This window comes from Carassius gibelio, chromosome B16 (genome assembly GCF_023724105.1).
Source record: "Carassius gibelio isolate Cgi1373 ecotype wild population from Czech Republic chromosome B16, carGib1.2-hapl.c, whole genome shotgun sequence".
In the NCBI taxonomy this organism is placed as follows: domain Eukaryota; kingdom Metazoa; phylum Chordata; class Actinopteri; order Cypriniformes; family Cyprinidae; genus Carassius; species Carassius gibelio.
In genome coordinates, this window is record NC_068411.1 from 4,664,431 (window position 1) to 4,678,051 (window position 13,621).

The 13,621-nt window shown below is 39.6% G+C and overlaps 1 protein-coding gene across 2 annotated transcripts in view; it reads left to right on the plus strand.

Moving 5' to 3' along the window:
• Nucleotides 1-11,907, plus strand: part of LOC127974532 (protein PTHB1) — a 105,987-nt gene extending 94,080 nt beyond the window's left edge. For both annotated transcript variants that reach the window (XM_052577876.1, XM_052577877.1), the window contains one exon: nucleotides 10,594-11,907. In XM_052577876.1, the coding sequence (XP_052433836.1) occupies nucleotides 10,594-10,862 (269 nt within the window). In that variant the 3' untranslated portion in view covers nucleotides 10,863-11,907. The remainder of the gene's footprint in view (nucleotides 1-10,593) is intronic.
• Nucleotides 11,908-13,621: the final 1,714 nt, after the last annotated feature.

The window sequence follows — 13,621 nt, forward strand, 5'->3', positions numbered from 1 at the left end:
TTGTATGGTTGTGCTTTGCATCATGTGAGAGGAATCACGAGCCAAGCACCTGCCCAGCGCCTCCAGAGCAGCAACATTGAAAAGCTCCATATCTCTGTTTAGCACAAAAGGATTGCCATCAGCTCACAGTTCAGTCCATTTGTGCTGTGTACCAACTACTTTGGCACGTTTGTAAGGTTAACCGACTTGTTACGTGTGCAATTGCTCAGGGACTCCCAAGTGTCCAAACTCGCACTGTGTATGCCCGGCCTAATGCATTAGGTATGGATTTTATATTATATTTTGCTGTTCAAGCAAATCATAGCACTTTAATAAGATTTACTATGGTCTCCCATTTTACCTCTGTGGCTTACAAATCTTGTTTAAGTGTACAAAGACACATCAGTCTTAGAGATCTGTGGAAATCTGCACCATGGAGGCGATCAATAACCAGTCATGCTGATTGATTAATACAATGTGGGATATTTGTCTTAGAAAATTGCATCAGTATCGTCATAGCCACATTCATATATGTTGTTCTGTGAAATGTTTAGAGGAGATCATCTAAACATTTAGATTACAATGACTGGTTGACGGCATAGACAAATTGCCTGCCTTTAACAGCATACAATTCGCTCAAAGATTTATTCATGTCTTAGCACTCTAATATTTATGCTTATTCCCTTCCTGTTCCAATTTCCAGCTCAATTCTCCTGAGAGTTTTGATTGAAGGAAATCTTGGAATTAATCACACATTTCTGTATATTGTATTTCTTTTGTCACCTCGAGTCCTTTTTTAAATAAATGTATTTTTCTCTGAAGAAATAGATGCTCTTATTTTATTGACCACCATCTGAAAAAGAGCTTTTATAAACACGAGGAAAAATCTTTGGCTGACAGCAAGACTTTCTCTTTTGCACTGGATTTCATGGTTAGCATCCAAAAATTACATATATACAGATGTTAATGATAAACAATGTTTGTGTAATTTCCTTTCTGTTCTTTACAGACTTTGTTAATTTCCCTTCATTAATTTTAAGCACACCAGGCCCTTTTCTTCAGATGTGGATTACTGAGTTATCTCTAGAGTTAGCCGCTGATGATTTGACTTAATCCTGGGTTGTTCTCTTCTTTGAAACTCATCTCAAAGTTGTCATTGCAACAGGCTTGTGAATTCAACTCTGCTTGATAATATGTTTATTTCTAATAAAAAGGATTCATTTCAGATTTTTAAATGTAGGAGATACCGTGAGTCTGTTCCAGCCGCCATGTAGTTTGTATATTTTACTGGCTTTTGTAAAAGAACAAATAACCTTAAAACACACACACACATACACATAATTATAATACATCTTCATGTTTTTGATTGCCAGAGGACAGTTAATGCTAATAACCTTATCCATCTGAATTAAAGCAATACTGCAATCATTATAATTGGTCACTTTATCTTAGTAACTGGTATTTCTTTTGGGGCTTTCTCTGACTCAAGTCTGGGCGTCAACATAAACATTGCACTTGGCGTCAATGAATCGCATTGCCAGGTAACAAGTGAGAAGTGCACATTGAAGTGAATAGAACGATAAGGATTGGATGCTGCTTTAAGAGGTCAGCGGCAAAGAAGTCGAAGTTATTATTTGAACTTAGAAACTTCTTGTTACAACGTTCATCTTTCATGCAACACAGAGGTAGGACTACAGCTGACACTTTACTCCATAGTGATCAATCTTGCTAATCATGCTAACCACATTATAGTCACTTGTAAATCATGCTAGCGACATGATAGTCACTTGCTAATTATGCTAACAACATGCTAGTTACTTCCTAATCATGCTAGCAACATGATAGTAATATGCTAATCATTCCAGCAATATGCTAGTAACAGGCTAAACATGCTAAACACATGTTGATCATGCTAGAAACGTGTTATCAACATTTATCTAATCTATCTAAATGTTCAAACTTCAGGCTTTTAGGACTGCTTTAAACTTTTGGGCTAGGCTTTCTCGAGAAATTTGTCTCGACAAACTGTTTTATCTAGTGAGTTTTGATATCTCTCCATTCTTATTAGTTTGCCATTTTACTAATACATCAGCATTTACAAATAAACTTAAATGGTTACAATTCTAATTATGGTGTAAATAACTAAATAAAAAAGGGCCTCGCACAGCCTCATGCAAAACTCAAACATGCTTAAGCCCCTTTCACACTACGATTCCGGAAAATACATGGGTAATGTGTCCCGGCAATTGTTCCCGGATAGCTAGAGTTTGCACATTCACAATTCCAGTGATTACCCGGAGTATGTGCGTGCATTCACTCACAACTTGTAAAGGTCCCGTAAAGACATGTGACATCAGGATGTAACATGTAATTTACGAGTCGAAAATGCTAGGCAAGTTAACTTCTTTCTTAAACTGGTGAACAATCTAAGTGTCAATGCGGAAAGTGAGGAACTAACTGATCTCTGCTTCATTACAGTTTGCACATATTTTTTTTGTTGTGAACATTGATCTGCCTTCAAAACACCTGGTAAAAGAGTTGAACGATAACGTGCATCATCACTACGACACACCCTTTACGGCATTAGTTCTGGCTTTTGTTCACACAGCGCTCGTTCCGGGACTGAACCTGGCAATGTTTCTAGGTCCCCAACCCGGGAACAATCCCGGAATCAATCCTGGGATGTGTTTTCGTTCACACAGAAGGTGACACGACAATGTTCCAGCAATTTTACGGGTCCAACATGCACTTCGGATGGGTTAAATGCAGAGCACAAATTCTGGGTCACCATACTTGGCTGAATGTCACGTCACAAAAAAAAAAAGAAGCAAGAGTTTTATTAACACGGGGGTGACCTGTTCCAACTGAGGAATGTACCTGGGAGATCAGAGCCTTGCGATGATCCTCGGATACAAAACCTTCCCAGGTGGGTGGAATGGGCTCCTGTTGAGCTTGCTCGCGAAGCATTTCATCTAAGTCCCATTGAATAGGATTAACAAACAGCTTGGTGGGTAAGATTGGCTTCTAACGCCAGTTTTACGGCCAGGAGTTCTCGGTTGCCTATATTGCAGTTTCTCTCTGCAGGAGACAGCTTCCTGGAGAAAAAGGCACAGGGCATAGGTTTAGCTGTATTCTCTGAATATTGGGACAGGATGGCGCCGACACCCGTTGTGGAGGCATCCACCTCAACTATGAACTTTTTCTCGGGATCTTGATGTTGAAGCAGGGGTGCTGTGGTAAATGTGTTCTTCAGAGCTTGGAAGGCTTTTTCAGCTTCACGGGTCCATCTGAGAATTTTGGGTTTCCCCCTTTAAGAGAGAGGTAAGGGGTACTGGTGGTCCTTTTCATTTGGTGAGTAAATGAGGATTTTATCTTTATAAACAAGAGCAAAATGGTTCAGGTACTCACGGAGTACCTTGATCCTACTTCATCCTACTTCAACCATGAAGCTCTGGAAGACGGATGGGGTGTTTAGTAGACCATGCGGCATCACCAAGTATTCTTAGTGTCCAGCAGCGGTGATGAAAGCCGTTTTCCACTCATCTCCCTCTCTAATCCTGACCAGGTTTTATGCGCTCCGTAAGTCCAGTTTGGTGAAGATACGGGCATCTCGGAGCTGTTCGAGGGAAGATGGGATAAGTGGAAGAGGATATCTAACTTTACCATTATTTTATTTAAGGCTCTGTAGTCGATGCATGGTCTCAACCCTCCATCCTTCTTTGGAACAAAGAGGAAACTAGCCGCTGCTGGGACGTGGATGGCCGGATGTACCCTTGTCTTAGGGCTTCTTCCATGTATTCTTTCATTGCCTTCTGTTCAGGGATGGATAGGGAGTAAATTCACCCCTTAGGAATGGTCTCTCCTGGAACCAGATTGATAGCGCAATCCCATGGACGGTGTGGCGGAAGCTTGGAGGCTGCTAAGGGGTTGAAAACATCTGCAAAGGAGGCATAACAAGATGGAACATTGACAGACTGGTTTTACTTGGGACTTTCAATGGATGTTGAATTGACTGGCAAAGCAACAGGCAGGTTATCACCATAGGGCATGGGATGACTTACTTGGGCGTTTTGACAGTTACAACCCCACTTAAGTATTTTTCCTGTGGTCCAGTCTGTAAAGGGCTGGTGCTGAATCAGCCATGGGTGGCCTAGTATCAGTTCTGCATGGCTATTGGTAAGTATGAGCGGAGTGAATAATTCTTGGTGTTCAGGTTCAACACTGAGAGTGATTGGTGCAATCTGAGATGTAACGCGCCCCTTATTGATCACTTCCCCTGTGACTGCGTAGATGGAATAGGGTGTTGAAGTTCTAGTCCTTTGGAGCTGATGGGTTTTAACGAATTTCCCTGAAATGAAATTTCCAGCTGATCTGGAGTCAACAATGAAGGTAGCCTCGAAATTGAGACCTCTAAACTTCAAATTCACAGAGATGGGTAGTGGGGTTGAAACAGAGGATTGAGAAAGACCAAACTCACCACTAACCGTGGAGGACGAGATGGACAGGTGCATATGAAATGGTCTCCTTTCCCGCAGTACAGGCACAATCTTTGCTCTCTACAACATTTTCATTCCTCTGGAGATAATCGTTGGGAATCTACTTGCATCTTCTCTGGTGGTGGCTCATGAGTTTTCTCAGGTAAGTTTCGGCGAGGAACATTATCCACTGGGTGAGCTTCTTGATAGCAGGACTGTGACTTTAGGTGAACCTGAAGAGCTTGCTGCATGAATTTTTCCAATCCCAGATTGTCATCATATATGGCGAGCTGGAGTCGGAGTGCGGGATTTAGTCCTCGTCAATATACAAGTTAGTAGGGCTTTTTTACTCCATCCACTTGCTGCGGCCAAAGTGCGAAACTCAAGGGAATACTCTGAGACAGTCCTTTTTCTAAAAGCTGATCGTTGACCCAGGAATCCCCCACTGGATGTCCAAAAACTTCCTTGAAATGGCCGATGAAATTCTGTAAGGAGGAGGTGATTGTGGATTCTTGGAACTACAGTGCTTAGGCCCATCTCAGTACTGATCCAGACAATTGCTGTATGATAAACGAGATCTTTGATCTTTCCGTAGTGTATTGGTGTGCTAGCTGCTCGAGAGCAAATGAACATTGTAGCAGGAACCCATTGCAATCTTCCTCCCTACCGGGGAAGGGCACTAATCGGGATATCGAGCTTGCCATATACACCAACGTGGGAATGGGACTAGCGGAAGCGCTGTCCTCCGGCTGTGCTGAATTCATCCTTGTTATTGTTAGGTCAAGCCTTCTGTCAGGATGGACTCGGAACACAGATGGTTGGTGAATTCAGAACAGTGTTTATTTTAGAAGGTACAAGTGCTCTGTGATTTTTCAGTTCTTGAGTGCATGGTGAAACTCCGTTCTTCAAGTGCGGGCTGTATGGTAATCACATGGATCGGGATAACACATAGATGAGTCTGCTCGGAACATGGATGTCAAAGCCACAGTCACTGATCGCTCACTAATGTTCTTCCTTCTTAGAAGCCAAAGACAGTACCAGCTCGGGATAATCAGAGGAGACTACAGAGGAGACTTGACGTTCCACGGTGATCCGCGGTCCTGGGAACAGCAGAACAAGGACACAGGTTAGCGTAACACAAAGGTGAGTATACGTTATGTCTGGCTTGCAGGAGCTACAGAAGACAACTTCGAGGAGACTGTTCCTGTTTGAGGCTCGACAGGGAACTGAGGTACGGGTGAGTGTTTTTATAGTGTCGTTGATTGGCTCTGTGATGCGGGGCAGGAGTGGCTGGTTAATAATTAGGGGATTGTAAGCATTGTTGATTGGTAGAGACCGGGCTTGCCAGATCCCTGACAGTTTCACTGTAATGACTGTATATAAAGACATTTCCCTGAACTAAGTACATTTCTGCGGCTATTATCATGTTCAAATGACAACGAAAGGAGGCAGTGGTATTTGATATCCTAATTTCGTTTTATTGTACATATAGAGTGAGGAAAATTGCAGTAGCCAAAGTGAGCTGACTGATGTTATCAAGTACGCTGTTGTTTGCAGAATTACCGGATATGCGTCGTAGCAGATATCACACTACAGAGTCGAATGCGCAAAGTCTGAACTACACAGGATGCAAGACCAAAATCTGTGTTCTTTGTTTTGAGAAATGCGCACAGACCTATGTCACCAGTCTAGTTGCCTAATCTTCCTGGTACTTTAGACTGCAGTGGAAACGCAGAAAGCAACAGGTCTGCGGGGGAAATAGTTCCTGGGGAAAAAAGTTCCTGGGACAAATATTCCGGGTAATTTCGGTTCAAAATAAACGTTTTTGTACCTTCTTTAAGGGTGCATATTAGTACATCAGTGTACTAGTGACAGTGTATGGAGCACTGTGTACATCTGTGCACATTCTTAGTTTTAAACATGTATTGTGTGTATTTCTATATACATAAGTATACACAGTACATATAGCTATATTATGTAAAAAAAAAATGTATTCTGGATGAGATTAATCGTGAATAATCATTTGACAGCACTAAATATACATAATGAATGTACACAGTACACACAGATATAAGGTAAAAAAAATGTTTTAAAGAAATTGACTGCTCTAATATATATATATATATATATATATATATATATATTTACAGTGTGAGGTTTGAAAGACTCATTTATTGTATTTCCACTGATTTATGGGAGTGCGCAGTCACTGCAGGGTTTATTTTATTTTATTTATTTATTTATTTTTTGCTATTGCCATTCCCATATTAACAGAAACTCCTCTTGCTGTTGGATGTAAAAAATAAATAAATAAATAAAAAAAATGGTTTCAGAGCTGTCAAATTTACCATGTGAAGTTAACAGATTCATGAAATATGTAAAATAATCCAGATTTGCAGTTAACCTAATGAAAAAGTAAATATGTTCCATATAATAATTTAACATTATGCTTTGGTACAAATGACTAGTTTTTAAGGGTGTATTCACCTGTCATGCCAAGTTCTTTTCACCTCTTGGTGTGGATCTTTTGGGGAGGTCTGAATACAGCAGTCGCGATGGGGTGTGGACCAAACAACCCTTCCAAGACTCAGCTGAAGAGGTGGTCTCGTTCCGCTTTCAAACGCACTCTGGTACGGTTCATTTAAGATGTGAATATGATCCGACCCAATTGCAGAAATCACGCTCTGAAACAGACAGCTCAAGCTTATAGTGCTGTTGTTTGCATTTCAATGGCTTAAATCACTAGTTTTTAAACCAAAATGCTTAAAAACACATGCAAATGATGAGTTTTTGTGACCATGGCGCACAGCAACATGACATGAGCGTGCTAAATAGGCTAAAGTTTGCCGCATAAATTACCATGACTATGTTAGGGAAAAATAATGAGGAGATATTTAAATTATTTATTAACTAGTGTTTTATGAGTCAGTGTCACAAAAATGAAATTGATGATACTGACTCGCCATCTCATCCTTGGATAATAAGAGTTATGATAAGAGTTCTTGTTTTGGATTTGAATTATTTTTTGTAGTCATTTAAGCTTTCTACAGAAATATTCATCATGTCTGTAAGGAAAATAGTTGCTGAATTTCATTGAATTTTTTAAGCACTCCTGTTCAAGACCTATTTGTTTTCTTTATTTTAGAAAAGCTCAATGTTTTATTGATATTGTGAGTGCACACAAATAAAAATAGACCCTTTACAGTTCCTAATGATGTATTATTCTTACCATTATGAGCAATGAATGGATGACCTTAGTCCACGTGTGGTTTTGTTCACAATTTCTGGTTTATTTGCAAAAAAGGGCAGTGTGAAAGTGAACCACAACTAACAAAATAAAATAAAATTCTACATTGTGAACTCGTGGACTTTCCTGGTGTGAATACACCCTAATGTCTTCTGGAACAACTATTTTCCACACTTTTTTTCTCAAAATAGTTGAAAGTTTTAATTGAAATTTTTTATTATACATCAGACATATACATCTGCAGGGTGGGTATCATATTTGGGGGTCATTGGCAAAAAAGTGTAAAAACCCCAAGAGTTGGGCACTGCTGTACTCAGTCTGTGTAGTAAAATGTGTCAGGAAAGATATCTGCTGGCGATTCCTCGGGTGATGTGGGCTGTCTGTGGTTAAACATCAGATAACGGTCATGTGTAGGGGTGCAGCTCACATACACGTACTGTTGAGTCTTTGACTGTAGATTCACACTACACAGCCACATGCACACAATCACAGCTTCATCTGAGAGATGTAGAGTGTTGTGAGATTGTCTGTCTGTGAAGGGACGTCTGCAGTCTTGTCAGTGTCGTTAAGCCTGCGGCTGCTACGAAGCCCCTCAAGAAACGCCTTATTAAGCTGCTCCCTGCGGATACAGCCCTACAGGAGCTGTCTGTCTACCCAGCAGCCCCAGCGTGACTGCGGCTCACAGGCGTCTAGCACACAGGTGGAGGATTGAGACCAGCCCCCAGAGGATGCAAACGGCTGTGACTGTTTAAAGACTGTTTAGAGACGCACATATATCACTCCTTTAGTAGACATGTTATCTGTGTGTGTGTGTGCTGAGCTGACTGCCTGCTGTGACTGACACTGAGTGACAATGGCACCTGGTACACAACAAAAAGGTCTGCTCCCTACCCCCGAACACACACACACACATACATACAATGAATCTCCCTAAGGGCTGTCTGACTCTCATGCGCCTTTCCCACCAATATTGTGATGTTGTTGCATCAGTTGTATTCCTGGTGTGTGTCTGGATAAAATGATCTGCTAAATGAGTAAATGTACATTTGTGATCCTCTCTCAGAACTGACATATGTTTCCAAAGACTTTTGAACAAAAAAATGACTTAACTGAACCATATAGCAACGTAACCTACTTTAACTATATTTTCAGCAACAGAATTAAGAGATAACATATAAACATGTACTAAAATCCTCCTTAAATGGGTCAAAAAACACTTTTGAGTTTAACTAGTTTTAATTAACTTGCAATTAACTGTCTGTAAACACATTACATTCAGTATGGCCTTAGAATATCAAGTATATTATTTCCAAAATAAATACTCTTTTAAAAAGTATGCTAACATGTACTTATTTTACTACTACTATTACATAATTTCCAATCAGTGCCAGTCCTATTTGGCAATCTTTTTGCCTTTAGCCTTGTTAAGCGAATAATGTGATATTGTAATATACATAAAAAATATGTATTACATAAAAATATTCAGTATCAGCTGGATTTTTACTAGATGTTTTCCAGTGCACTATGATTTGTCTTATCTTTGAATAATCCATGTCATTCTGCTTTAAATTTTGGCCCAGTTAAGGTATCTCAGACGGTAGCACAATGCTACCTTTTAGATCAGGGTTCCTCAAATCTTGTTCTGGAGGGCCAATGCGCTGTTTAAATTTTAATTAAATTAAATTAAAATGAAAATAAATTTATGCATTTAGCAGACGCTTTTATCCAAAGCGACTTACAGTGCATTCAGGCTATCAGTTTTTACCTATCATGTGTTCCCGGGGAATCGGGCCCCTAACCTTGCGCTTGATCGCGCAATGCTCTACCAATTGAGCTACAGGAACACTAACACTTGGTTTACCTCCAACCTTGATCAAACTCATATACCTGTGATTTCCATATGATCCTGAAGACATTTATTAGCATGCTCAGTTGTGTTTGATTAGAGTTAGAGCTAAACTCTGCAGGAAAGTGGATCTCGTGGGACAGATTTCAGGATATATATAATGTTTTAGATCAACCTTCTCACAGGGCTCTCAAGTTTTGAAGACAGGCAAGAGTGACAACCCCCCCAAAATGGCAGAGGGGTGAATATATTGTTATTGGGATACCATACTTTTAGAAAGCATACAGGTTTATCTCCCTATGTGACTTCAAAGCATTACCTGGCAGTTGGTGCAGTGAGTCCTGTTGGCTAAGTAACAGACACTCATGAAAAACTGACGCTAATTATCTGGGAAACATTCTCTAACAGCAGTCAAGTTGTCATTGTTTGTGTCAAACAAGTTGTGAATTTGTTGTAACAGGAGATCATTACTTACTTTGTGCTCAAAGTGATGCTCGGAGCTCAGTGGTTTCCTCTGTGGGTGAACGAGGAAGATGGTGAACAATTCCAGGATGCTTTTTTTTTCATTGGTTGTTGCGTTAAATCTTACCCAGATACAATAGTGCTATTTTCTGATTGGCTTTTGTGTAGCCTATTTCTTCTTTTTTGATTGGCTGATAAGTGGCAGACTCGATTAAGAAATCCGGGGAGATGCGCTTGATTCCTGCCGGTTTCCATAGTGAGAGCGGCGCGACCAGATAACTTTTATTAACTATATATTATAAATAGTTTTTCTGCCTGAGAAATACAATGTGTGGCGGGAGTGCGTGACAAAAGACCGAAATGAGTGACTGTCACGCTCAATGCGTGACACTTGAGAGCCCTGTTCTCATGAGGATCATTCCTACAATGCCTAAAATTGCTGTCTAGATAAAACTCACTTGGTATTGCAACAAAGTGTAGCTATATCATAATATCTTGTTATATTCTATATATTTTTAGGAACAATGTCATAATATCTTGTTATATTGTATTTTTACAAAACAATGTCTGTTTTATTTTTACAGATTCATCTAAAGAGTCGTCCAGAGAGAAGAAGGAGAAAGACTCTGCTAAAGAGAAGGAGTCTAAGGTGTCGTCAAAAGAGTCTAAAAAAGAATCGTCCAAGGAATCCTCCAAAAGAGAGTCTACAAAAGAGTCAAAGGAACCCTCAAAGGACAAGGAGCCAACCAGAGAGAAAGAGTCATCAAAGGAGTCTGGGAAGGAGAAGACAAAGGTGTCCAGGAAGTCCTCAGTGAAGGTCAAAGAGAAGAAGTCAGATGCAGGAGACGGTTGAATACGTTGGCAGAATTCTTTGGCTTTTTATTAGTCTGTGTCTCTGTGGAAAGGTTAATACCTCATCCTGATGTTTTTGCTGTAATTGTAGAATTGATAGCATAGTGGCAGGAAAAAAAACAAATTAAAAAGTGCATGTTTTCACTCTCTTTGAGGGCAAGTGGACATATAGGAGGGGTTTATATTTAAACTCAGCTGTCTGCCACTGCAGCATGTAGTCTGTGTGTCCATCGTCTCCTATTGCTCAGAAAGCCACCTGCGCAGCCCGGCGTGACGTCTGATCACAGGCTAAGAATAACCACACCACCTTATCTCTGCTGTCTGTTGGTGTGACATTCAGAATTCAGAGAGCTTTTCCAATTCCAGTCCAATTTCTGAATTTGAGTTGATGTAGCAAGCAGGACGCAGAATTGGCATTCAAACTAATATAGAAAGAAATTCATATGGAAGTGTAGTTTTTCATTTCATTTAATTTTAGGCATGTTATCAAATCAACTCTAGAATGAATACATTTCTTTTTAAATTCTTAAATTCTGAATTTCATTCTTGTGGGTCTACGTTTGTCTCCTTTTCTTCATGATGTGGGAAAGTGAGACATGCAGTTTCTTATAAACACACAAACTTTATATAGAGAGTACGAGGCCATAGCAGTGGATAATCATGTACAGACTATTTTTGTAGTTTTCAGATATATGTGGTCTTAGAAAAAAGCAATATATGTAGATCATTCTGTCTCGTTTATGTTCCTTATCTGTAGAAATATGTTTGCATATGTCAGTAATCTACCTTTACATTGTAAATGTTATATTTTATATTAAGATTTGTGTTTGTTCCATTTGTTGAATCAATATTACATTCATACTAATAGATTTGAATGTGATCCTTTGGCATCAGCTGTGTATTCTGAGGATGCATTTCCCTTTAAAACTGCAACAGTAGAGAGATCCATCTCTCTCTTTAAATCAATTACACTGTCAAATGAGGCAATAAAAATGCCACTCAATAATACAACTTAAAAATATTAAAATGTACAAATGCTCCAGTGAGATGGTAAACTCTTTTGTGGGTGTGGGTTTGTGTGGACCAAGATTAGATGTTTAATGGAGTTTTTTGTGGTTTTACATGCATTGTTTCTGTATTATGTTGCCTCATTTTGGCAACTTGATAGGGCCATTTGTCTAGATAATAATATTTCCCTTCCGTACAAAATCATCAACTCCTTACAGTGCTGATCTGTGCGGCTATTAGTGGGAAGAAATGAGTCATATATCCCACATCTATACATAGTCAATGTAAATCATACTACAGACTAGAGCACTGAGTTTTAACTCGGGGTACTTTAAACGTTTTTAGTTTAGCTATTTTTAACATGTAAAACCAAAATTATAACTTTAAAAATTTGAATATTTTTTAGTTCTTGACTTCATAGTAATGATGAATGATAACCGGTTAAGGGTTCACATTGACTGCAAATTGACTACATTCCTTTTCGGTGAGAGTGGCGACATTCTGGCGACATAAGCAGCAGCGACTTCTATGTTGAGTTCTGCTTAAGTTTGTTGCATCGCTAACAGTGGCTGCTGCTTGTGTCACCAGAATGTATGGCAATTTACAAATACGATTGCAGAAAGTGATCTGTTCCCTGATACTGTGGCTGCATCCAAATATGCCTACTTCCCTACTGTATATGGGACATGAAAAGCACATATACAGGAGATGCAGTGAATTAACAATATGTCCAAAATTCACACTATTCATTAAACAGTAGGCGAAAAGTACCTAAATGACCTACTACAGGTGCATCTCGATAAATTAGAAAGTTGTGGAAAAGTTCATTTATTTCAGTAATTCAACTCAAATTGTGAAACTTGTGTATTAAATAAATTCAATGCACACAGACTGAAGTTGTTGAAGTCTTTGGTTCTTTTAATTGTGATGATTTTGGCTCACATTTAACAAGAACCCACCAAATCTCACAAATTAGAATATGTGATATCAATGCTAATCAACTCAAAACAGCTGCAAAGGTTTCCTGAGCCTTCAAAATGGTCTCTCAGTTTGGTTCATTAGGCTACACGATCATGTGGAAAACTGCTGATCTGACAGTTTTCCAGAAGACAATCATTGACAGCCTTCACATGGAGGGCAAGACACAAACATTCATTGCCAAAGAAGCTGGCTGTTCACAGAGTGCTGTATCCAAGCATGTTAACAGAAAGTTGAGTGGAAAGAAAAAGATGGACAACCAACCGAGAGAACCGCAACCTAATCAATATTGTCAAGCAAAATCCATTCAAGAATTTGAATGAACTTCACAAGGAATGGACCGATGCTGGGGTAAAGACATACGGACGTGTCAAGGAATTTGGCTACAGTTGTCGTAAGCCACTCCTGAACCACAAATAATGTCTGAGGTGTCTTTCCTGGGCTAAGGAGAAGAAGAACTGGACTGTTGCCCAGTGGTCCAAAGTCCTCTTTTCAGATGAGTGCAAGTTTTGTATTTCATTTGGATACCAAAGTCCTAGAGTCTGGAGGAAGGGTGGAGAAGCTCATAGCCCAAGATGCTTGAAGTCCAGTGTTAAGTTTCCACAGTCTGTGATGATTTGGGGTGCAATGTCATCTGCTGGTGTTGGTCTATTGTGTTTTTTGAAAACCAGAGTCATTGCAACCGTTTACCAAGACATTTTGGAACACTTCATGCTTCCTTCTGCTGACCAGTTGTTTGAAGATGCTGATTTAATTTTCCAGCAAGATTTGGCA